Here is a 26,140-nt window from a genome sequence, read left to right as displayed (position 1 = left end):
ATAAACACCTTCAGTAATTACTTGATTAACTCTAATAATTAATTGCTCAACAGGTGCTATTCATGCTCATCAAAGGTGTTGGGCACCATTAGATTACTAGGGGTCAACCCACACTTCTCCTAACTTTTTAGTTTTTAGTTTAGTTTCAACCTTGCGCCAGTTAGTTGCACTTCCGCTTCCTTCCAGCAGATGGTGCCATTGACTCACAACTAACGCTCCACTCTCGACGTCAAAGAAGAGCTGCAGCCTCTCAGCAACCAGCAGAGACGTCTCTCTCTCCTCTCTCCTCTCCTCTGCTCAGCTCTCCTCTTCTCCATCCACTGCGGAACATCGGCCTGTTTTCCTCCCGTCCCTCCTCCAGCGGCAGACACCCAGCTCGTCATGGACAACTCCGGGAAAGAGAAGGAGGCCATGCAGCTGATGGCTGAAGCCGACAAGAAGGTCAAAGCGTCCGGATCCTTCCTCGGAGGGATGTTCGGGTAAAGGATGCTCTGATTCTCTGCCTCTGTTTACCAGCTCGTCGTGGTGGTGGTGGGGAGGGGAGGGGGCTCTCTGCACACAGGGCCCATCTTCTCCACGGACAGGCCGCTTTATTATGTCTATATTAAGCCTGTGATATACAAATAACGCGCCTGACGCTCAGAAGCGAGCGGCACATGAGCCTGCATTGCACGCTTTTGTATTTTATCATCACCCTTTAATTTATTCCTTATAAATCCCACCGGGTGCGCCTAACTTTCACTATGACATTGTGTCCTTTTTTAAACGTTTATAAACGAATCATGGAGTCGGCTTCATGCCAGAAACACTGGCTGGCACCGCAGATTGTGCATCTTGGCAAATGTAAATGTGGCACATCTCTGGATGGTGCTGATGCTGAGGATGCTGGAGGTGAGCGAGTTTGGATGAAGCGTGAGACCGAGGCAAAGATGCAGGGAGGCGGGGAGAGCAGCGCAGGCAGGCCGGTGGTGATGCGGTGTTTGCGGGGGATGGTTTTCTTTTTGGTTTTTTATTTGCTCTGTGTGTGTGTGTGTGTGTGTGTGTGTGTGTGTGTGTGTGTGTGTGTGTGTGTGTGTGTGTGTGTGTGTGTGGGAATGGGAGTGAGTTAGCTTATTTCACGCGTGTGGGAGGGGCGGATGTTTAGCCATCATTTTTGATATGATGTAACCATTGATAACAAACAGCCGGTTTGCTTGAGGCAACTTATTAACTGAGGGCTCTTTGTGTAATAAAGAAAAAAAAAAATAGAAAAACATGTATTCTGTGCAAAGCAGGCCTCTCCAAATTCAAACTGACCCGATGGCCTCTGAGATTAGTCTCTCCAAATCTGACTGTTTACTATCTGAATCTGATAAATTTGGGTCAGATGATTGCAGCCAGCTTCAACTCAAACAGATATGTTTGAGGTTGGTATAAGGAAACACTGTGAACATGTGCATTTACCCTAATTATCTTTAAGGTTTAGATTCTAAAATCAATTAATCTGCATGTCCTGAGTATCTGTTAGAGTCATGTCGGTTTTATAAAGTTATACATAAAGTGTATTTTCAAGTGATTTTTAGGAATTTATCGTTATTTAAGAAATAAGAAAAGAAAAATAATGCTGGCTAATATAACTTAATATAACTAACTTAAAAGAGAAATCATCTGAGTTGTTTTGAACAGGATCAATGAAAACCTTTCTTACTACACAACGGAGACGGATAATAATTTTATTTGTTTGGGTTTTTTTGTTTTTTCAACTAATGGACTACTCTGAATATTTCAATTTTTGGTCCATTCAACTGACAGCTTGCATATTTAGAGATATAACATGGGGTTTTAGGATTTTATGATTTATGATCAGCCATTTTTTAAGGAACATCTAATTAACTAAAATCAAACATAAGATTAAGCAAGTAATATGAACCTAGAAGCCAATAAAATAGATCACACAGAACAATAAGTGGGCTGTCCAACAAAGCAGAACTGGTTATTATTAAATAACCATGAAAGAATAAGGAGGAGTAGCCACGATCAGACACTAAATCCCATATAGTCTTTTATGGTTAATACCAGAGTACCAAGTCTGGCATACAGTATCAGAAAATACAGTTATATTATAGGTCCTAAATCTTTGTTTATATATGCATATTTATAAAAGAATAGATAGATAGATAGATAGATAGATAGATAGATAGATAGATAGATAGATAGATAGATAGATAGATAGATAGATAGATAGATAGATAGATAGATAGATAGTGATTGTGACACAGTGTTAATAATTTTCCTTCTAACTCTACAACAGTTGTGTCCACACCTCATTGGACTATAAACTGAGACAAAGCTCTTCTAAAAGCAAATCATCCTGATAATGCATAAAAACACTTTTTCTGGCAAATATTTTGAAGCATTATCCTAATTAACTTTCATTTTATTGACCACTAGGACATTAAAAACTGCATGTCAGAGATCAAAGTTTTCTCATCTCTCCCAAAATAAGGTTTTAAAATGTGTGTTTTTTTCTGGCACCATCTTTACTTTTAAAAAAGTTTCCCATAGTTTCTGCTTCAGGATACTTTGAGTGTCATGTACCTCTCGAATAGTGTCTCTGATTGAGTTTGATTTGTCATGTAGTAACAGTTAAACCCATCAGTCCTTTTTGAACCTAATAGTTTTTGAGTCATTAAAATGAAGAAACCATATAAAATTTGAGCAATTTCTAGATAGTTAATGCACTAACACTTCAGACACATACAGATTGCTTCATTTCAAATTCATTTTGGTATTGTACAGTGACAAAATGTCAAAAATTACATTGCTGACAAAAAACTGAGGACTTGACACAGAGCTATTTATTTGGTGTGCTAAAATTGAGAGCTAGGTCACTCAATAAGCTATACCATGATTATTTGATGAGTTTCTCCCCTGCGTTGAAAGATGAGACGAGTTAAGCTGTGGCTGTTTTGTGACCAGAGGTAGGTTGTAGATTTGTGATGCCATATCATATCATACATCTAATTAGTGTTGATGTATAATTTAAAAGCTGCATTTATTTTCCTACAGAAAGGTGCAGATGTTGTTGCTGAACAAAGCCCCTTCTTTTTTTTCATGATTTAGAGCTACTTGCCTTTTATTTGAAATCTTTTGTGAAAGATTTTCTTCAAGACTCTTGTATAAATATTGAGGGAAGTAGCAAAGCCACGAAATGTCAAATGCTGAACAAAATCTACAGTTTTTATTTATCATTGAGCTTGAGAAGGATCCTTGTTGGGTTTTAACTTTGTCTGTTTGTTGTGGTTTGCACGCAAAGAACACCGTGCGATATCGCTTTCATTTTTGCTCCCTAACACTGTTTTCCACATTGTTTTTGCATTTTTTTACAGAAAATAAATCATTGAGTTGTTTTTTAAGATAAAAATGTTTGCAAAATTGAGGAAATGGTCCTTATTTAAATCACATTTAACAGATTACATTTCTCATTGCAAGAGAAATACGCATCTTTTATCCATATCTAATCAGCAAATTAGCAGCCTGCCTCTCTCGTTTTTATGGTTGCTTGGTTTATTGTCCTCCTTTTTTTCTAGATGCAAACCAGTCCTCTGTCCTGTGGAGTGTGACGTAAATACTTTGTGATCTAGTTCAGGCTTCATGTAGTAAACCAGAAAGAAATATGATGCACAGATGAGCACGGTTATCGAACAGGAACGAAAAATATAGTTTGAGTTGTGCAGCAAGTATCTGTGTGCACAGCAATACAATATGCAAGAGAAAAAGGATTTGATTTGAGACTTGAGAGTGTGTCAGCTGGAGGGGTTTCTGTCCTCTCAGCACGTATGTCCTTAAACTGGAAGAGCTGTAGTAATAACTTGTAGTGTTGAAGTAAATTTACATTAAAAAATAACATTTATGTCAGGTTCAAAAATGAGGTTGATGAAAACAGACAAAAGAAATTATACATTTTGTTTGACTTTGCTTTTTATGTGCATCCTTGTTGTGTGTTTTAGGGGGAACCATAAGGTGGAGGACGCCTGCGAAATGTACGCCAGAGCAGCCAATATGTTTAAGATGGCAAAGAACTGGAGTGGTGGGTGACACACACTTATCTACACACACACAAACACACTATCTACACACAAGTACATGCGTCACATTCATTAGACAGTAAAAAAAAATGCTTTACAAAAAAAAGATAAACTCCCACACAAACACCCACATGCAGACACGCACATGTATCTGAATGCTTTTACCCTCTGCATTTTAGTAACATATGAATGATTCAACAGCCTGTAGAAAACATCATGTTACCACATACAGCAATGAGATCTTTAAACATGGACTGATCAGTGAGATTTTGTCTGCAGGAGCCACCCTGTGCTCTACATATGCCAGATGTGCCAATAATAGCTCACGCTGTGCAGAATTTAGCTGTTTGGATGTGTGTTTTGATGCAGCCTGATGTGTGTCCGTCCACACAGTCAGTCGTGAGCATGGTCGTGTAGTGCAGCAGGAGTAAAAAAATGAAACTTGGATGAAGTTTTTCTCATTCAAGATGTGACACTGTGTGTGTGTGTGTGTGTGTGTGTGTGTGTGTGTGTGTGTGTGTGTGTGTGTGTGTGTGGTTTGTGTGCGTGTGTGTGGTTTGTGTGCGTGTGTGTGTGTTTTTAGCTGCTGGGAACGCGTTCTGTCAGGCCGCTCGGCTCCACATGCAGCTTCAGAACAAACTGGATTCTGCCACCAGCTTCGTCGATGCAGGAAACGCCTACAAGAAGGCCGACCCACAGGGTGAGTGCTTCTGTCACACAGACACACACATCTGGCTGAGTGACCACTACAAACTTACATTTAGGCCGTGCATTATGTCTCCTTTAAGTGTTGCACCACAGATTTACACATTTGCCTAATAACAGGACGATGGTTGGTTGCTGAGAGGAGACACAGGTCTGTTTGGGGCTGTGTCGGAAAGGTCTGCTGACATAAAACATGACTTTTGTTATGTAAGAACAACATTGTGGTGCACCGATGTTTGGCTAGAAGCTGCTTGGTTGATACGCAGATAATTGCCTTGATTTTAATCAGACCAAACTCACTCCTCTGAGATGAGCCGAGTGAGATCCAATTTTAATAGGTGCTGTTGACGTTCAGGAGATAAAACCATCCATTTATGTCAGCCCGGAGATAAAATCAGTGTGTTGTTGTTTTTTTTGTTCAAGGACTCTTATCATTTACCTCCTGATCTGGCTTTATTCAGATTTCTGTACTTCAAACCTGTCGCTTTAACAAGTGGAGAAGGGAGGAGCAACAGAAAAGGCACTAGAATTAAACTGACCATCTAAACTGTCCCCCTCTAGCCACAATTATACCCAAATTTGTCAATTTTCTTGGATTTCTTCACCCTTTATTCACAAAGTGCAACATAAGTAAAATGTTTAATGAGAAGTATCCAAATGTGCCTCAAGGTGCTTTATGTTTGTGAGGTAAAGACCCTACAGTAGGGGTGCCCAATCCCGGTCCTCGAGAGCTACCGTCCTGCAGCTTTTAGATGCATCCTTGTTCCCACACACCCGAATCAAATGAATGGCTTGTTATCAGGCCTTTGCCAAACATGATGGCATGCTGAAGAGGTAATCAAACCATTTGATTCAGCTGTGTTGGAGTAGGGATGCATCTAAAAGCTGCAGGATAGTAGCTCTCGAGGACTGGGATTGGGCAGCCCTGCCCTACAGTAATACAGAGAAAACCCTAACAATCACATGACCCCCTATGAGCAAACACTTGGTGACAGTGGGGAGGAAAAACTCCCTTTTAGATGGAAGAAAGTTCCAGTAGAAGCAGGCTTAGGCAGACGGGACTGAATATGGGTGTGTCAGAACTTTAATCTACGTTCATTATGCTGATTTTCTTAAGCTGGTTGTAGAATATGTGGTAATCAGTCTTCGTAGCGTTTGTGCTGGAAACCAACATTTGATTAGATTAGAAAAGCATTATATGAATGCCGGTGCTCTGTTGTTGTGGCCCATGCAGAAAAAACTTTCCACATCCCGTCAGAGGAGTGAGTTTGGAGTTTTAGAGAAGGTTGAAAGTGCATCATTGTAATGGAAAGACATTGCAGTGACATTACAACAAGATATGCTTGTTTTTATAATCAGTGGAAGCCATAATGGTAATTAGATTAAGATTGGATTAGCTGAGCTGCCCTAACTGTTTACTGTCCTTCTTTATCCATTTTTTCTTACTTGTTTGTGGGTTTACATGTTTAAAGCTTCTCTGAACATTGGGCAGCAAATTCTGCTGTTTAAACATAGCACAGGGTCCATTTAAACCAGCCTGGCTCCATAAAAACATTCATTCAACACTTTTTAAAGTAGTAAAAAGAAGATTTTAAAGAATTTAAAGAAACAGGAAAAACAGGAGCCTCTGAACACTGTAGCTGAAAGGGCTCTACAATGGAGCTCAATGAGGCAGGATGCATAAAATGTCTTGACAATTTAACCAAAAGAATAGTGTTTGCTGTGTTTAGGTAAAGAAAAATACATGTAAAAACTGGTTAAACAGTTACTATTTGACAGCACTGGTTCATTTCTTTGCCTCTATGTAAGATGTTCAAAGCAGGAAAATCCTGTTTCTGGTGGTTGCTGCTTCCCATTCCCCCCAAAATGCAGTAACAGTTTTATCAAATTGCAACAGTTTTAACTGAGATATTAAAGAGGTTAAAGCTGACTCCACAGATGTGCTAAATAAATGTGCTGTGTTTACACTTCCTCAGTTTCCTCAGAACAACTACAAAAAAGTGTAAAGCTACACGGTGAAAGGGGAAGCCTCTGCATCACTGCATTTCTCCGACTGGTTCGGGCCCAGGGGTGGGATTGTTGGAAGATTAAAATGGGTCCCTGGTTTGCTCTAGGAAAATTAATATCTGGGTTGTGTTGTGACAGACTTCCTGCTTCCTGGTGATGAGCTTAATAAAATACAGCGGGTTATCAGGTTAACAGTCACATAGGGAGGAAACTGAAATTGGAGATTATTAATTTGACTTCGGGGCTTCAGCACACTTTCCATTTTCTTTGTATTTATAAAAGCCCTCCTTACCCTCTCATCTGTCTCTTTCCAGAGGCTATCAACTGTTTAAATCAGGCCATTGACATCTACACTGACATGGTAAGACCTCTGCCAGCCATTAGATCTCACTCTCTGACAATGATCTCAGTCTTTCCTTTGATTAATGTCCTGTACTGCCTCTTCTATCTATGTGTGTGTGTGTGCTGACTACAGGGTCGGTTTACCATTGCAGCCAAACATCACATCACTATAGCAGAGATTTATGAGTCAGAGCTGGTGGACATTGAGAAGGTAAAGTGGGGAGTAAAAGGACTTCCTCCCTTTCTTTGGGATGAAAAGATTTTGGATCTATGTGCGACGCTCTGAATGTCCTCGTCTGTGTGTGTGTTTTCAGGCCATTGCCCACTACGAGCAGGCAGCAGACTACTACAAGGGAGAAGAATCTAACAGGTAAATGAGCTGTTTAGCTAAAAGCTAAATAACTATATAGTACATACATAATGCTAAAACCGACATTTATTTATAGAGTCAGGTTTGTTTATTATTTTTGCAATCAAGCAGTGGGGCAATTTAAAAAACAGATATAAGAGCAAAACATTTACGATTATTGGATGTTGCTGAGCTGTGACTCAGCATTGAAAATGGCCACTAGAGATTTGTCTCACATCTTTCAATCTTAGACACATTTTTCATGAACTCAAGTCAATTTTAAACATATTTGAGAAACTAAACAATGCACAAAATATTTTTTTTGTTTTAAGTAAAATCAAGATGTGATTTAAAGCTGATGTGATCACAGTAAATGATCGAGGGAGTACACAGAAACAGCAGAAAGTCTCTGTGTGGGATTACACAAATCTTCTGACTTGGTAGATCACAATTACTGGAATTTTTGACATAATAATGGGTTAAAAACAACACATTACCATTTGCAGGTTGATAAATTAGAATATTAATAAAAAAAACTGTTCTAATAAACAATTATTTCTATTACTAAAAGTAGAAAGACCATTTTTTTCAGGTTACTCAAATGGACTCAGGCGCAGACCAGGAATCCTTTGCAAAGCAGTGATTTTATTTACAGTAAACACCAACTGCAAATATGTACAACTTGCAGGGGTTGGGGGGGCGCGGGGACCAGGGCTCCAGGGTCCGTGGGAAAGGGAGAGATCCACACACACGCCACACTGTTCGGAATTCCACTCCACTCTCTTCTGTAGGCACTCGCGCTTCTAAGCACTTTGCCACTCAAACGCTCTCAGGTCCCTTGGGTTTACAGGGACGGGTCCAGGAAGATCTATTCACACAAAGGACTCGGTTAGAAACAGACTAAGATAAATACACAGGTTCAGATCAGAAATTGCCAGCCAGACTAACATAGAATACTCAACAACCCAGTGACAATCTTAAATAGTGCTCAGGATTGCAGGAGATGAGCAGCAGGTGTTGTGATTGGAGACAGGTGCGTGGGCCAGAGGCAGGAGCCTGTGATGAGCTCACCGCAGATAGAGGAGAGAGAGCGAAAGACAGAGCGCATAAAACAACAAAAAAACATGTTGCCTAACACAGAGCCAGCCAGGGAGACACGGGGACCATGACAGTTTCTGTCTTCTCTACCCCTGTTTGTTGTCTCCTGGAGGTGCTCTCTCTTAAACTAACTGTGGATGTTAATGCTATTTTTATACATTTTTTTGCAGACCTATTGTGTTCAACTACTAAATTTACCCCATATTCATCAGCATACTTATGAGACTAGTATATGTCATGGTCCTGGGTCGGTGACCCAGCGCTTTTAGTTTGTTATCATTTTCTAGATGCTGATTGTTTAGGTTCTGTGTTATATTCGGTCTGCCTCTGTGTCTGCGTCTGTATCTGTCTGTCTATGGTGTCACCCCATCTGTTTGTGAATCTGTCTGTTTAGTTCAATGTCTTGTCTGGTTCCATGTGTCTGAGTTTCCTGTTTTATTGTGAAGGTCCGTGTCGTGTGTGAGTGTGATCAGTTTACGTTTCCCCTGTCCCGTCAGCCCAGATTCCTCCCAGCTGTGTTGCCCTCCTGTCTGTCATCCCCTGATTACTGGTGTGTGTATTTAAGCCCTGTGTGTTTTCCTGCCTGTTACTCGGTGTCCTGCTCGTCTCGCTGCCTCTCATCCCTTTTTGTATCCTCTCAGGTTTGTCATTTAGCTTTCCCAGTTCAGGTCTTTAGTTTTGTCTTCCCTCTTGCCTGTTTTGCCTTCTCACCACTGTGTAAATAAATCATCACCAGCGTTATCATCTACTGCCTGCGTTTTGGGTAGTGATGGGCAGATGAAGCCCCATGAAGCACTGAAGCTTTTCATCCAATTGGTTCACCCCAACGCGAAGCTTCATGAAGCTTCATTTGCTCTAGCAGGACACCTACTGGACGTAAAAATAATAGCTGGCATGAATTTGAAGAGTGTGGCATTTTGCACACAGCCTGTAAATGTCAACAACAAAAGGAGTGTGTAAAACATGTATATTGTAGTGATGGCAGTACACTGTGTATATTTATAGTGGCAGTATGGAAAATGATTATTTGGAAATGCTTGAAATGGAAATGATCATTTACTGTGAGGTGAGGTGTGGACAGTAGTTGTGCTTTTGTAACGTTGAGGTATGGACAGCTACACACTGAGCCTCAGTCCTGCCTGTTCACATTTTATTCTGTAAAAACTAAATTTTCACTGCTTTTATGACCTTTAGTGGGGAGAACATAGCTAGGATTTAATGATTTAACAAATCTTATAAATCCTTTGTCCTCCACAATGCTAAATGGCTGGGAGTCCTCAATCACCATGCTGACCAGGTCTTCATCTATTTGAGATTGTTCTCCTGAGGAAAGACAACAAAAACAAAGCACAAATATAAATATCACACACGTAACTTATAACAGTTGTATAATATTGTTATATCATTTAGTAACATTACTGCATGCTATATTATCATTGCATTTGATGGCTCACCTGGTCTTGCTCCACAATCGGTGTTCCCCTTATTCTCATGCAAAGCTCTGTAGTGCCTAAGCATGGATGAGGTGTTGTTGTTATATCCCAGCTCCCTGGCACATAGCAAACACTTCACCTTGTACAAAAGTACAGACAGCTTAACATAGGTTTTATTGCACCATCAGTATCATGACAATACATCTTCTTTAGAAATTTACATACCTTGTTGGGAGGAATAAGATCAAAATGTTCCCACACAGCGGAGGACATCCTCTTCTTCTTAGCTGGCTCCATTCTCTCCTGACTTTCTCTCCTCACTCTCATAAACCTCCAAACTCTCTCCAACTCTCACTAACCGCAACTCTCCATCAAACACCCACATTTTGATTGAAGTCTGAGGGGTTTATATCGCTGTCATATCTCGCAGCAAAGTTCGAACCACTTCATGAACCAGTCACGTGGTACAGCCGGGCAGCCAGGCTTCGGACGTCATCATTTTCAGCTCCTCCCATAAATGAAGCAAGCCTCGATACGCGCTTCGCGGAAACGCCCCCTCCAGTACTCGACACACGCTCCGAAGCCTCGATACAGAACGTCACATCACTAGTTTTGGGTCCTTTTTCCCCTTCAATACCACACGGCTCGTCTCAGCAGCCGTGACAGTATATCATTTTGTGAAAACTTGGAAGGAACCAACCAGATTATGATTACAGACAACTGAACAAAGGACAAAGGAAAACATAAGAGTTTACACAGAGGGTTAATCTGGAAGTGGGGTTGCTGATTTTATTGCTTATTTGGTATTTTTGTGTTATGGACTCTCTTATTTCTTTTGATTTGGGGAAAGTTGTGTTTCTTGGAGTTTGATGGATCACTCTTTAGTCTGATTAGTGAGAAAAAACTGAGAACCTGATCTGTAATTAAAATATAAGCAGTGGTTCTAGCCCTTGTAGGGGAAAATGTATAACTATACATGTATAAATGTGACTGTGATATTGTTGACACTGGTGGAGTGTTTCATGATAAAGCTGCCACTCGTACAATATGATGAAGTGGTCATTGAGTGATGCTCACTCAGCCAAGCCTGATGGTCTTTACAGCTGGATAATACGCTTTGTATACAGTCTGTGGGTAAAAAACTGTCAGTCATCTGTAGGAAGATTCAGTATGAAAGAAACAGCAGATGTTAAAGTAAAATTTCTTGTTTGTGTCTTTTCAGCTCAGCTAACAAATGTCTTCTGAAGGTCGGACACTACAGCGCTCAGCTGGAACAGTACCAGAAAGCGATTGAAATCTATGAGCAGGTAACAACTGATTGTTATACCCATTTTGCTTTTATAAATGCAATAATGTTAAGTTTTTATTGTATTTGAAAAGAACCCTTTTTTATAATGTTTCATCCCATTTCAAAATTTATTGGTTTATAAGTGACCAAAAATGTAAAAATGTATCAAGTTAAAGAGAGGGTTTTAAAAACTGGTCGTTTATGACATTTGCCCACTTCGGTTAATGTTTGTGCCTCCATGTGTGTTTTAGGTTGCAATGAGCACCATGGACAATCCCCTACTCAAGTACAACGCAAAAGAGTATTTCTTTAAGGCATCGCTCTGTCATTTCATTGTGGATGAGCTCAATGCCAAGGTAACACAACAAACAACAACTATAGCCAGCCACTGAGTCCGCACAGACACATGCACACTGAATCTGATGTATTTGTGGGTCGGGTTTCATGCTTAATTGTTCATTGCAGAAATCAGTTTACACGTACCGTTAACACTAACGCCTGTGTGTTTCAGTTGGCCATCGAGAAGTATGAAGAGATGTTTCCAGCCTTCTCAGACTCCAGAGAGCTCAAACTGTTAAAGGTAAATTACCTTTTCTTGTTTTTTTCAACGTAACTTTCTAAGTTTGCATAAATATTTTATTAAAGGTTTTAACGGTTTATAAAATCTGTTACGCTGAAACAATAATTTTATGAAAAATAATATAAACACTCTTTACAACAAGCAGGCAGTGATTTATGAAAGAAATTCCTGGAAAATTTAAATGTAATTTGTGTTTTTAACCTCTGCAAAGGTTTAGACTAAACTTTTCACCGAAAGTGAGGAGCTGTTTATTAGTGGATGCATTGAAATGTTTTCAAATGTTTGTTGTATATTTTTGTAGCTCTCCATCTTTGACTTACGTGATTAAATAACAATTGCATTGACTTAGTGCACCATCTTGTGGTTCAAACTGGCATTACACAAAGGTACAGCCCAGCCTTACCCCAACTTCAGTTGATATGTCTTCAGATATTGCACCTTTAGTTAAGTTTAGACACTGAAATCAAACATGTAGATTTCTTTCAATAGTATTTAATGTAAATAGTCATAAGAACATTATGATGTAAAGGAAAGCCCACAGAATATGATCATTAAAACACTGCTGCTACTAATCAGAGCTTAATTGTGCCATTTGTGTGTTTTTTCCCATGAACATTTTTGCCTATTCGCCACTCCTCTGTGCAACAGAAACTGCTAGAAGCCCACGAGGAGCAGAACAGCGAGGCGTTCACGGAGGCCGTGAAGGAGTTTGATTCTGTGTCTCGCCTGGACCAGTGGCTGACCACGATGTTGCTACGCATCAAGAAAACCATCCAGGGGGACGCTGGGGACCTGAAATAGACACACTTAGAAGGGGGAGAGAACAAAGGGGGGGGAATAGGGAAAGGGGCCATTGAAGAGAGAAGGAAGATGACAGTGGAGGGGATTAAATGATGGGACAAGAGACAGGCATGTATCTTAATGGATGTGCAAAAGTAGAATAAAGTAAAGGCAGAAAGATGAAAGAGGGTGGGAGGTGAAGGAGTTTACAGTTGTACATATCAGTCTGCATGTGACCTGCCCCCCAATGAGCTAAGCATCACCTTTAAATCACCTTAAGATCACCCTGTGTCTCCCGGTCCTGCAGTATTGCTCTCGTAACACTGGACAGAATTGTACTTAAAAAGTAAGAGTGGAAAGAAAATGTGTGTGTGTGTGTGTGTGTGTGTGAGAAAGAGTGTGTGTGTGTGTGTGTGTGAGAAAGAGTGTGTGTGTGTGTGTGTGAGAAAGAGTGTGTGTGTGTGTGTGTGAGAAAGAGTGTGTGTGTGTGTGTGTGAGAAAGAGTGTGTGTCCACACCAGAAAGGTAAATGAAACTGTCTGATGGGAAAGTTTGCAGCTTACATGAGATATTATTTATGAGATTTCTGATATTTATTGTCAATACTGAACATATGTATTGTTTATTATGGTGCTCAGTGTTATGATTTGTCTTACTATTTTAGGTATTAGCCCCTCAGCTCTCTCTCCTTCTCCTTTCTCCTTTACTTCTTCTCTTCCTCCTCCTCTTTCTCACTGTCCTCTCCGCATCCCCACACCCTGTCAAATCAGAGAAATCACCCATTGTGATTGGTTGGCTCTTTGTGTTCAGGCCAGTGGTGGTTCGGCACAGTAAGCCACCAGTGGTGACTCCTGTCACTGCCTTGTTTTGTGCATGTCTACTGTCATGTTGTTGTAAGTGTTTTCCGTGTTGTGCTAATGTGTGAAGAACATACATGTAGCCTCGTATCATTTGTGTGAAATCGGTAAATATGTACTTCAGAGACCGAGTTGAATAAAAACATCAGCGCTCCAAGTATCTGGGTGTTTATTTAGAATATGGAAACAGACCACAGGCCAGAAGATGAGAACACTGAGAAAGTAGAATATCTCATGAAAAGAAATATAAATAAAGGAAAATAAATACACTACATTCACTTTAATAACATAACGTAGACGCATTCCTAAATAGAACTGGTGTCTCTGTGGTAGTTATTGCTGCAGTTACAGATTTTGGAAGCTAGGATCTGAAATGGATTTTAGTCATAGGTGAGAGTGAGTCAATCAGGTTTCTCCCAAAGGCAGGTGGATACACCAAGATGAATTCTGCAACACTCAACACAGCTCAACAAGGAATGGTGAGGAGGTTCATATTTAGCTTTTGTGTTCAGAGAATATTTGTTTCATGTATATATACAGAACAGGAAAAGGAACTGCCATAGAATACCAAGCTTTTACATGTGATGTGCTGTTGACTGATAGAGGAAATGCCTGAAGCCAAGAAGTGGCTTGAAAAGGCCTGCTTAAAGCACAGCACAGAAATTCTGATCATGGCAGCAGAAGAAGAGGCCATAAGTACTGCTTCCAAAGAGGCATGAGTCTACCATACATGACAGGACCCAAGTTGCAAACTGTGCAAAGTGTGCCCTGCAGACTATCAAACACATGTTGCCAGACTGTAAGATGCAAACTGAGACCGCATGCACTGAGAGGCACAACCAAGTGGTGAGGAACATCTGTGCCTTTGTGACTATGGGAGACACCACCACAGGTGACTGACAACAACAGAGGTAAAGTCCTGTGGGACTTTGAGTTCCAGACAGCAAGCAGCTCTGTATTTATTCATCCACTCACCTAGTCAGCAGGACACTGCATCAGACCTTGTGTCTCAGCTGTACTCTGCTGACCATCCTGCACATTTCTTTTGATTGCCTGATAACCTTGAATGACATAATGACAGATGCCATCTAGTGTTGGTGTTTTAAAGTTAAAATGGTTAAAACCCTTCCTTAATAGTAGATCATTATTTTTGGTTTAACAAACTTTATTTGTTTTTTTATTTCAAAATTTAGGAGGAATAGACTTTTTATTCTGATTTAATTCAGGAACTTACATATCAATGGTTCCTATCTAGCCCTGCGACAGACTAGCGACCTGTCCAGGGTGTACCCCGCCTCTCGCCCTATGACAGCTGGGATGGGCTCCAGCGCCCCCCGCGACCCTGAAAAGGATAAGCGGAAGCAAATGGATGGATGGATGGATGGATGGATGGTTCCTATCTATTCGAAACTGGTTGAGAAACATATTTTCACGCTACATGTAACGCCAATATGGAATAATAGATATGCTCTCGTTAAATGAAAATGTGTATACACAGAGGATGTGTTTTCCAACGGTGTTTTTTAAAATGAATTATTTTTTCCGACAAGTTATTTATGTTTAAATGTTCAGATGTATCTCATGTTATTTTTTAACATGTATTAATGCTATGGTGTGTGCTTTTCATAGACTTTGTCTGTTTAATCAAGTTCCGAAAGAGGGGGACGGGGTAGGAGGGGTAAAGGAAACTGTCATCGATTTTCGTCATTACTCGTCGACGACATTACCCACAATTCAGTTGGTGGACCCGTTCTGAGTTTCCGGTATGGTGCATGTCGCCTTTTCCCTCGCAGCGCTTGTTCTGTAGTTGGATTTTTGTTTTGTTTGAATCTTAAGCTACAAAACACCACAACTGGATAAGAATCACTTATAGCATTTCACTGAAGGAGGAGATACAACGAAGCCGCCAAGATGCCGCGAATTATGATTAAAGGAGGCGTCTGGCGCAACACTGAGGTACGTGTTTACATGGCTAGCTTGGTTAGCATGATGCTAACCTCCGAAAGCAAACCTGTGGTCTCGAGTTAGCATAAAGCTAGCTACTCACTTAACAAATTTATCCCGTGTGACATTTTAAGTTCATTTAAATTATCACCAGCTGTGTTTAATACTTTATTTCGTGCTTGTGTTGAGTTGCATGAACGCAGCTTTTTAATTTGCACTTAAACATATATGTTTACAGTTAGCGAATATTTGGCAGTCTAGATGGCCAAAATAATAAACCACAAGACTTCATAAAAGTTTATAAGTGAGCAAAAGATAGGGGATAATATAATTGTAGTTCAGCACTGGGATGAAAATTAATCAGCCCTCTGCGGATTGAGGATAAAAGATTTTGACATGTTTAGTCTTTATAAATCATTTGTCATTCAGTACATCCATTTAATTTATGGACGTCTGTTCCTTTTTAAAAAAATTTTTTATTCAGGATGAGATCCTCAAGGCAGCTGTAATGAAATATGGGAAAAACCAGTGGTCCCGTATCGCCTCCCTGCTGCACCGAAAGTCTGCCAAACAGTGTAAAGCCCGATGGTGAGTTTTGAGTCAGAGATGTGTGATGTGTCAAAAACATGAGATTAATTAAACGTCTATATACATTGATGGTTGTTTCTTCTGTCTGTGATTTTTTTTTTAGCTTTCAAATCTCTCTTTATGAAGAGTGAAATAAAGACCTTCTCCTCTGGCTTTGTTTCTGTCTGTAGGTACGAGTGGTTGGACCCCAGTATCAAGAAAACAGAATGGTCCAGAGAAGAGGAGGAGAAGCTGCTTCACTTGGCCAAGCTGATGCCCACCCAGTGGAGGACCATTGCTCCTATCATAGGAAGGACTGCTGCTCAGTGTCTGGAACACTACGAATACCTGCTGTATGTTTATCTCTAAGGACACATTTATTCACTATGATTTGTAATTCTGTGGCTTTTCACCTTGTATGTTCAGGAGCATTCATTGTTGCTAATCACTGTCGATTTGTAATTGAGATGTATTTTGTGTTTTATTCAGGGACAAAGCAGCTCAAAGAGACAATGAGGAGGAAGTGGGAGATGACCCCAGAAAGTTGAAACCAGGAGAAATTGATCCCAATCCTGAAACAAAACCTGCCAGACCTGACCCTGTGGATATGGATGAAGGTACAAAAACACACTGTCAGATGCTGTCAGATTTATTTGAGCCAACAAAAGAATGTATCCTGATATTAAGAATGGATTTGCTTCCTAGTTGTCTTGTACATTTTTATATTTAATTATTTAAAAAATTTCCTTTCTACTTTGTACTTTCAGTCGAGTCATGTGAGAGTTTAAAAATAAGTTTAATCATAACACAGTCACATGTGGTAACTAACCAATGTGTTGTGTGTCTGTCTCTCTTCATCGGTCTCTAGATGAGTTGGAGATGCTTTCAGAGGCCAGGGCTCGTTTGGCCAACACTCAGGGCAAGAAAGCCAAGAGGAAGGCCAGAGAGAAACAGCTGGAGGAAGCCAGGTTCAGCTAATAATGTTTTTACAATTGCTCTAAGACAAGCTGTCTTAGAGGTCCATAACTGGACCTCTTACAGAGCAGTTGACATGTAATAATAAAATGATCATATTTGACTATTTTTTCCTGATGTCATACTGTAGACGGCTGGCTGCTCTGCAGAAACGCAGAGAGCTGAGAGCAGCAGGAATCGATGTTCAGAAGAAGAGAAAGAAGAAGAGAGGAGTAGACTATAATGCTGAAATCCCTTTTGAAAAGAAACCTGCACCGGTAACCACAGCTTTATGTGTTGTATCCTTAAAAATAACCCACAACATCAGCAGTGAGATTAACTTAATCTTACAGTACTAATTGTTGTCTTTTGTTTACTTTAAGGGTTTCTATGACACCAGCATGGAGCAGTATGATGCTCAGGAGCCTAATTTCAAGAGGCTCAGACAGCAGCATTTGGATGGAGAATTACGCAAGTTAGTATAACTTTAAACTTCTGGTGCTTTTCTGTATGCTAACAAGCTCCTTGTTTATGTCACTTGAATATTTTCCTTGGTTCTTGGCTTCTCCCAGCGAAGGCGTGAGATTGTCACGCTAATGTTATATAATATAAATAATAAGGATCAAAATGTGTTCGACATTTTTTTTTTGTCTTCATCCATTCATAAGCCCTATTGTGTTTTTTTTTTTTTTTTTTATAGTGAGACTGAAGAGAGGGAGAGGAAGAAAGATAAACAGAAGATAAAGAAGAAGAAGGAGAGTGACTTGCCATCTGCCATCCTGCAGACCAGCGGAGTAGCTGAGTTTACCAAAAAACGTTCCAAACTAGTGTTACCCGCACCACAGGTAACCACTTTGTTTTGTTTCTTTTGTTATTACTTCTTGATTTTATATATCAATATAATGTACTTGTTATATTGATAACAGGTAGTACATTCAGTTTTTTAATTTGCCTTTCTTCACAGATCAGTGATGCTGAGTTGGAGGAAGTTGTCAAATTGGGTGTCGCCAGTGAGGTCGCCCGTCAAGCTGCCGAGGAGAGTGAAAGCGCTAACTCCGCCTCCTCCACCCTCCTCTCAGAATACAGTGTCACCAATACCATGGCAACAGGGCTACGGACCCCACGAACCCCTGCTGCTCAGGACAGAATCATGCAGGTAATAAAGACACTCAAAAGCAAAATGTCTCACATATGTTTTGTTTAATCTCATATGTGTGATTTCTGCATATCTGTGATATTTTATATTAATTGATCCATGTAATTACAGCGATGCTAAGCTAAATTGTCCCTCATGAATAAAGAATAAAGTCAATCAAAATTAGAGGGCCAATGTGAAATCACAGTCCTGTCTGCACATTTGAATGTCATAAGATAAGATAAGATAAGATAAGATAACCTTTATTAGTCCCACACGTGGGAAATTTGTTTTGTCATACAAGTTACATCAGAAAAATACCTTATAGTCTGCTGTTTGATCAGTTATTGCCAATCCAGATAATAATAAACTTAAGTTAGTAGAGACAGGATAGTGCTTAAAAATGCATGTACATATTATGTGTTGATCACTTGGCCACCAATCGTTTTGCATCATTTATGTATTTGCATTTATGTATACATTAAGGAATATCGTTGTCAGTAAAAATGTAACTTTACAAAGTTGATACCAATTTCCTGCTTCTAAATTCAGATGAAAGAGGTAATTGTACTTGGCTCTAAAAATCTAGAAATATGGTGGGTAACTAGATTCTTACTCTGGATGGCATAACTTTGTCCTCCAGCAACACTGTGAGGAACCTTGAAGTCATTTTTGACCAGGAAATGTCCTTCAATGCACATATAACACAAATATGTAGGACTCCTTTCGTCCACTTGCCTAATGTCTTAATGTATTTAGAAATATCCTGTCTCAGAGTGACGCTGAATAACTAGGTAATGCATTTATTACTTCCAGGCTGGACTGCTGTGATTCATTATTATCAGGATGTCCTAAAAACTCCCTGAAAAGCCTTCAGTTAATCCCAAATGCTGCAGCAAAAGTACTGACTAGAAAGAGAGAGCATGTTTCTCCTATACTAATGTAAAATTAAATTAAATTGAAATTATACTAAATTCCTTTCTTTTTGTTTTTAGTATTTATCTGTAAATTAATTTTTACCATCTGTGTGTGTGTGTGTCTGTATTTTCAGGAAGCTCAGAACCTGATGGCTCTGACTAACATCGACACCCCTCTGAAGGGAGGCCTCAACACCCCGCTGCATGAGAGCGATTTCAGTGGAGTGACGCCTCAGCGCCAACAGATACAAACGCCCAACACTGTTCTCAGTACACCATTCAGGTAAGAAACCTTTAATCCGTCACATAGCATAAGGTTTACTCTCTGTCACGTAAATAGAGTTCTGAATTCTTTTTTTAAATTTACTCTCTGCATCAAGTTAAGATGTAATAAACACAAAAGTGGTCTTTGTCAAGGCTCTAACAAAAAACCAGATGCTATTATCCTTTTACATTTTGTAAACAGTGTGAACAAAGAATCTTAAAGAGACATGTGTTACCATTTAGTACTCAAGCCTCAAATGCTGTGTCAGATTTGTTGAGCTGCATTTGTTGAATGTGTGGTGCACTATTCCATGTCACAACTCAACCATTTTCACCAAAGAGAAAGGATTTCCTAGACTTGTTTCTATACTTGTTCCTATACAGTTTACTAATTCCAATAATTTTGTGTATTTCAACTACAACAGAACTCCTGGTCCAGGTCAGGGGTCAGATGGCATGACACCTCAAGTCGGAGGTGCGATGACTCCACGTGTGGGAGGGACTCCAGGTTTAACTCCCGGCCGTACACCACTGAGAGACAAACTGAATATTAACACAGAGGAACAACTGGCTGACCCTGCATATGCTAAACACACGGTAAAATAAAAAACACTAATACATATGTGAATGCACAACAAACAGATTTGTAATGATCGGTTAAGAATCTGTGTAACGTGCCACAAATCCTGAATGTTGCAGAAAAGTTCCAAGTTTTCTGTTTTTGTGTCTTGAATAAAAATTAAATACAATGAAAAAAATCACAACTTTAAACAATTAGTTTTATGTTTTGGCAGCAGATGCACAGTTTGTGTGTTAAGAAACAAACAACACACCACAGAATGAATTACCTGCTGTTCTTCTCTTCACAGCAAAGGGAAAGCTTGCAGCACCTGCGACAGGGTCTGATGTCACTTCCTGTTCCTAAGAACGACTTTGAGATCGTTCTTCCTGAAAACGCTGAGAAAGAACTCGAAGAAACCGAGGCTGAGACGGGATTCATAGAAGACTCTGCAGATGTAGAAGCACGCAAGCAGGTGCGTGTACACACACACACACACACACACACACACACGTAGTTTGAATAAGATATATCCATTATGCCATTTTCCAGGCTCAACGAGACGCTGAAAGAGAGAAGGAGTTGAAATTGCGGCACACTCCTGTTCAGAGGAGTCTCCCCAGACCTACTGAGGTAAAATTACAACATTAAAATAATTTAAATAAAATGCAGGAAAATGTGTATTTGAATGTAATCACCAAATCTTTCAGAAATCAAAGCGAGCAAAGAAAAAACTAATTTCGTCTACTTTAGCTGGCATTAAAAGGATCCAGTTGTGCTTATGATCCTCCGTGTCTGCAGGTAAACGAGTCTGTTCTCCGTCCCGCCTCCATGGAGCCACTCTCTGACCTCCAGCAGGCCGAAGAGCTCATCAAACAGGAAATGATCACCATGCTGCATTTTGACTGCTTGCATCACCCTTCAGCCAATGCTGCCAATCAGCTGCAGCGCGGCAAAATCCGAGGCCCCACGTCTACGTCTAACAACGCGTCACATATTGCTTACCTGGAAAAAACCTCCTACAAGCCAATTAGCACAGAGGAGATGGAACAGGTAACCCGGCAGCACTGATGTCTCTGCTTTAAAAAAAGAAGTCCCTTACACTGTTTACACTCAGTAATTCTGTTTACCTGTGTGTCAACAAACAGGCAAAGTTAGTCCTGGCAGCAGAAATGGAGGTGGTGAAGGGAGGTATGGGTCACGGTGACCTCAGCATGGAGGCTTACAGCCAGGTGTGGGAGGAATGCTACGGACAGGTGAGCACCCATGGACCAAAAATGAGAAGTCAGAGAAGCATAAACAGGTGTAGAGATTTGTTACCACCTTTTGGTCAGTATATTTGTCATATTTCTAAATTAGAAGCTTCTAGTGTGTAGAAATACACATGGATGGAGTGTAGTGCAGTCTAACCCAACTACCGTATTTTCACGACCATAAGGCGCACTTAAAAGTCTTAGATTTTCTTCAAAAAGTACGGCGCGCCCTATAGCGCAGTGCGCCCTGTGTGTTGTAAGGAGGACGTAGTAGAGAACACCATGAGAACGCTAAAGGGTGAAGTGTGGGCGCAACCCTGAAAATGGCAAGGAGACACGCTTATGAAGCACAGTTTAAACTGAAGGCCATCAGCTACGCGGAGGAACATGGAAATCGAGCAGCGGCGAGAGAATTTAAGATTAACGAATCGATGGTTCGCAAATGGAGGAAGCTGGAAAACAAGCTCCGGCAGGTCAAGAAAACGCAGCTGAGTTTCCGCGGACATAAGGCGAGGTGGCCCGAGTTGGAGGAAAGACTCGAGCGGTGGATCATCGAGCAAAGAACGAGCGGGAGAAGCGTTTCGACGGTCACCATTCGGCTAAAAGCAGTTTCACTTTCACTTTTTATGAAACGGTGCCATTTTTCCATCCGGACCAGGACTACGGTAGCGCAGCAACTTCCAGCGGATTATAAGGAAAAGCTGGCCATCTTCCGCTCCTACTGCAGCAAACACATCGGCGACAAAAACATCCAGCCCAGCCACATCACAAACATGGACGAGGTCCCGCTCACTTTTGACATCCCGGTGAGTCACACTGTGGAGAAGAAGGGGACCAGCACGGTAGCGATACGCACAACGGGGCACGAAAAGTCTTCTTTTACTGTTGTGCTTGACTGCCATGCTAATGGACAGAAGCTGCCGCCTATGGTGATTTTTAAGAGAAAGACTTTGCCTAAAGAGAAGTTTCCAGCAGGAATCATCATTAAGGCAAATGAAAAGGGCTGGATGGATGAGGAAATGATGAAAGAGTGGCTGAGGGAGGTGTATGTAAGGAGACCAGGTGGTTTTTTCCACGCATCACCATCGCTCTTAATCTGTGACTCTATGCGTGCCCATCTCACAGCCGATGTGAAAAAACTAATGAAACAAATTAACTGTGAGCTTGCTGTCATTCCGGGAGGCCTGACAAAGGAACTCCAACCGCTGGACATCGGTGTGAACCGCCCGTTCAAAGTAAGGCTGCGAGCGGCCTGGGAGCGATGGATGACCGATGGAGACCACAGTTTCACTAAGAGTGGAAGGCAGCGCCGGGCGAGTTACGCCACAATTTGCGAATGGATTGTAGATGCTTGGGCTAACATGTCTGCTGGCACTGTTGTTCGAGCTTTCGCAAAAGCCGGCATCATTTCCGAGGAGCCGCACGGCACGGAAAGTGACTCTGACAGTGAAGAAAGTGAACCTGGCATGTTTGATGGAGATTTAGCGCAGCTGTTCAATTCAGACACAGAGGATGAGGACTTCGATGGGTTTGATTGATGATAAAAATGTGAGTACCAAACTTTGTTTTGCTCCTGCTTTATTGTTAAATATGCACACTTGTATGCTTGTGTGTTGTTGATGATGACGATTACTGGTAATAAAAATGTGAGTAAGGTACCGAACTCAGGTTTGCTCCCGCTTTATTTTTAAATACGCATACGGTACTTGTATGCGCCCTATGGTCCAGTGCGCCTTATGTGTGTGTTAAATACAGTAAGGGCACACATAACTGAGACTGCGCCTTTTAGCACAGTGCGCCTTATGGTCGTGAAAATACGGTAGTTATTACACACCCAGTCTGCCTTTGATGGCACACAGCTGAGGTGTTGACTCTCGATCATTCTCCCCGAAGCTTAAGTGTTTTGAAGTGAGTTTCCTGAGGTGTGCAAGTTCACTGTGATCTAAAACACTAGTCTGGGCCTTGTGTGATTCTGTATCTTCTGTTTTTCACCCCCCCCACCTCCCCACTGGAATAATATGCGTTTTAGCAAATTGGGGTAATAACAATTTGTTTTCATGCTATACTTGAGCAGTCCAAGCTCTACTAAAGTAACACCCTCACCTAAACCAAAGGAAGAATATACAGCAGTGAGGATTAGGGCTGGGCCATATTATACCGTTCACGGTAATACCGGTATAATGTTAGGCAACGATAGGAAAATGAAATATCGCGATAGAATGGGAGTAAAACGCGCATGCGCAGTGCCTTTGTTTTCATACGCACATGGCCGATTGTTGAGTGAAACAGATGAACCAGAATTGGTTTGTAAAAATGGTGCAACTTCCGTGATGTGGAACTGGTTTGGTGTTTGTCCGTCAGATACACAACAAAGCACATTTTTTTGCAGAACATGCAAGCGGCCGTTATTGTCGTATTTGTCGGACTAAGATGCTCTTAAATCTGGGAGTAATCTGGGTCCTAAACTCCGTATACTTCAGGTCAAACAACACTGCAGCATCACTTAGAGTTAAAAACTGGCTAAATTCTTTCATCTTTAATAAAACGATCAGCATTGCTGCTTTACCAGGTGTAACTATAAAGTTTAACTTCCAGGCATCCATGAAAACAAAAGTAATTACATTTAACGGAGTTAGAAGTTAGCAGGAAGCTAGCGGAAGTTAGCTCGCTAGTTTCGCTAGTTACCTAAGCACGATATTGCATGTTCTGACTGAGAGATTTCTGAAAAAAAATCAAACGTACAGCTCTGCTATCACTTCCAACATAAATGAAGACAGGAAACTAAACAGCAGTGACGTTTGTAGGGTTACTGAAGTTGGGCTAGCTGGTATATAATGATGTGCTACGTGATCGCTAGCGACACAGCTATGTTAGCATAACATAAACAGTGAAGCTGGAAGACGAACACTAACACTTTTCCACTTATAAAAGTTAACGTGAAGGTTCTTCATGGTTAGAAACAAATGCAATCGCATGGCAGGATGCTGTAAACGGACCAAACTTCAGTCAGGAGAACAACTGAGATAATCCATCCACAATACGAGGTTAGTCATTAATATACTGCAACAACATGGGAATAGAGCAGCTGCCAGAGAATTCAACATTAATGAATCAATGGTACAGAAGTGGAGGAAGCAAGAAGAATGAGTTTAATAAAGTTTGATTTATCTGACTGCTTTGTTTCGCTTAATGTGCCTTATAATCCCGTGCACCTTATGGTCCGAAAAATGCGTACTGCACACTGCAGTTTAATGTTGCAAAGCACCTCTTTTTAACTTCAGTGGATATTATACATGGTTATGCTCAGGATATGTCAGCCCATTTCTACTGGAAATGCCTTTTGGTTAAACTTTCAGCAAGGAATTTGCATTTGCACTGTTACATTTTTATAAAGCTTTAATGTACATAAAAACCAGCTTCTTGTTTAAGTGAAAATAAATGGAAGGTTGTCTTTTTGCGCTAGTAATGTTGTGGAGTTGTATTTTGTCTCACATCAATTATATCGTCGGTTATATCGTTATCGCAAATTTTCAAATATATATCGTGATAAATATTTTTGGCCATATCGCCCTGCTCTAGTGAGGATGCATCTAAAGCAGAGTAGGCTTGCTGTGTGCCACCTTTAACAATATGCATTACATACACTTCTTTACGGTATGTGGGGAAACTGTTGTACTCGTGATCTCACGATATTGGTACCAATTAAATTTTTGTCTGTTGTTGAAACTGTTCATATTATCTGCGTCTGCACAGGTGCTGTATCTGCCTACTCAGAACAGGTACACCAGAGCAAACCTGGCATCAAAGAAAGACCGTATTGAAAGCCTGGAGAAAAAGCTAGATGTGAGAATGCACACAAAAAAAAGCTCTCAAACTTGACTCTTTCATCTTTTTGAGCTCTGGTCTAAACACTGACATCTCTGTATTTGTGGACCCTATAGGTGAACCGTGGTCACATGACAGCAGAGGCCAGGAGAGCAGCTAAACTGGAGAAGAAACTGAAAATCCTGCTTGGAGGATTTCAGTCCAGAGCGCTGGGTCTCCTGAAGCAGCACAGCGAACTCTGGGAACAGGTACTGAACACATTTTCATTGGACTGACAGGTTGTGTTGTCACAGGCTGTAAATTATTATGGCGCCTGAAACAGTGTGCAAGTCAGTGTCATAGTTTCTATAACAATCATGTTATTCATAATGTGTCCACCAGGTGGAGCAGGCAGCCACAGAGCTCCAGACCTTCACTCAACTGAAGAAACAAGAAGACACAGCCATTCCCAGGCGCCAAGAGGTAAGACATTACACACACAAACCTGTGTATCACATTGCAAGGTGTCTCCTTGCTTTTGTTCCATTGGTCACACAAAGTTAGTAACTTTAACACTTTGAATGTTAGAAATTCAATCACAGACCACTTACAGCACTACACGCCCACCCAAATAAAAAGTGGGGTTAAAATTATCCAGTTTAAAAGCAGCGGTGTAACTGAGGTTATTAAAAAAAAAAGCTAGTTAACACATCTCGCTGGTGTTTACAAGTGTTCAACTTGTGTTTCAGGCTCTGCGGGAGGACGTGGAGAGGCAGATGGAGAGAGAGAAAGAACTTCAGCAGAGATATGGAGAGCTGCTGATGGAGAGGGAGTCGCTGCTCAACAGTGCTCAGAAATACTGAGCAAACTCATCACAGAGACATCGACGTCGAACTGACCGCTGCCGCGAGTGTTGAACCTTTTAATTTCCCGCAGCAAATCCTACAGATAAGCCCTCCATGTGCTCATGTTGTTAAGATGTCACAGGCTGAGTTTTCAGCATGCTCAGTGGTCCTTTGTGTTTCTGTATTAGTGACCAATAAAGTTTCTTTTCAACATAACTTAGTATCACTGGGGTAGATTTTTATCAAGTGCAGCAAACAGTAAAGTTTAATGTATTTTAAGAAAACTACCTTGGGTCTGTAAAAATCAATAAACCATGAATCTGACACCGGCTTACTGAAAAGTTTTTATTACAATAGAAATTGAAAAAAAAATGTATAGAACAAAATCCAAGA

General features: G+C 40.8%; 2 protein-coding genes across 2 annotated transcripts; both read left to right on the top strand.

Moving 5' to 3' along the window:
- Positions 1-381: 381 nt before the first annotated feature.
- Positions 382-12,670, top strand: napba (N-ethylmaleimide-sensitive factor attachment protein, beta a). The gene is made up of 10 exons (XM_085369011.1): positions 382-479; positions 3,990-4,069; positions 4,651-4,767; positions 7,094-7,140; positions 7,255-7,332; positions 7,436-7,491; positions 11,224-11,308; positions 11,541-11,645; positions 11,801-11,869; positions 12,518-12,670. Exons 1-10 carry the CDS (start codon positions 382-384, stop codon positions 12,668-12,670), a joined length of 888 nt encoding a protein of 295 aa, XP_085225137.1.
- Positions 12,671-15,258: 2,588 nt separating this feature from the next.
- Positions 15,259-26,065, top strand: cdc5l (CDC5 cell division cycle 5-like (S. pombe)). The gene is made up of 19 exons (XM_085369612.1): positions 15,259-15,461; positions 15,934-16,037; positions 16,208-16,369; positions 16,506-16,633; positions 16,885-16,984; positions 17,122-17,248; positions 17,354-17,445; positions 17,671-17,815; positions 17,935-18,126; positions 19,157-19,305; positions 19,712-19,883; positions 20,156-20,320; positions 20,398-20,478; positions 20,647-20,898; positions 20,994-21,101; positions 24,852-24,941; positions 25,040-25,171; positions 25,305-25,385; positions 25,652-26,065. The coding sequence occupies exons 1-19, from the start codon at positions 15,417-15,419 to the stop codon at positions 25,763-25,765; spliced, it is 2,439 nt and encodes an 812-aa protein (XP_085225738.1). The 5' UTR covers positions 15,259-15,416; the 3' UTR covers positions 25,766-26,065.
- The last annotated feature ends 75 nt before the right edge of the window (positions 26,066-26,140 follow it).

The sequence above is a fragment of the Diplotaxodon limnothrissa genome, linkage group LG13 (genome assembly GCF_057381915.1).
Source record: "Diplotaxodon limnothrissa isolate DT_005_m linkage group LG13, D_limnothrissa_male_GT1.1, whole genome shotgun sequence".
In the NCBI taxonomy this organism is placed as follows: domain Eukaryota; kingdom Metazoa; phylum Chordata; class Actinopteri; order Cichliformes; family Cichlidae; genus Diplotaxodon; species Diplotaxodon limnothrissa.
The sequence above is the reverse complement of the archived record's forward strand: the minus strand, read 5'-3'. Positions and strand labels throughout refer to the sequence as shown.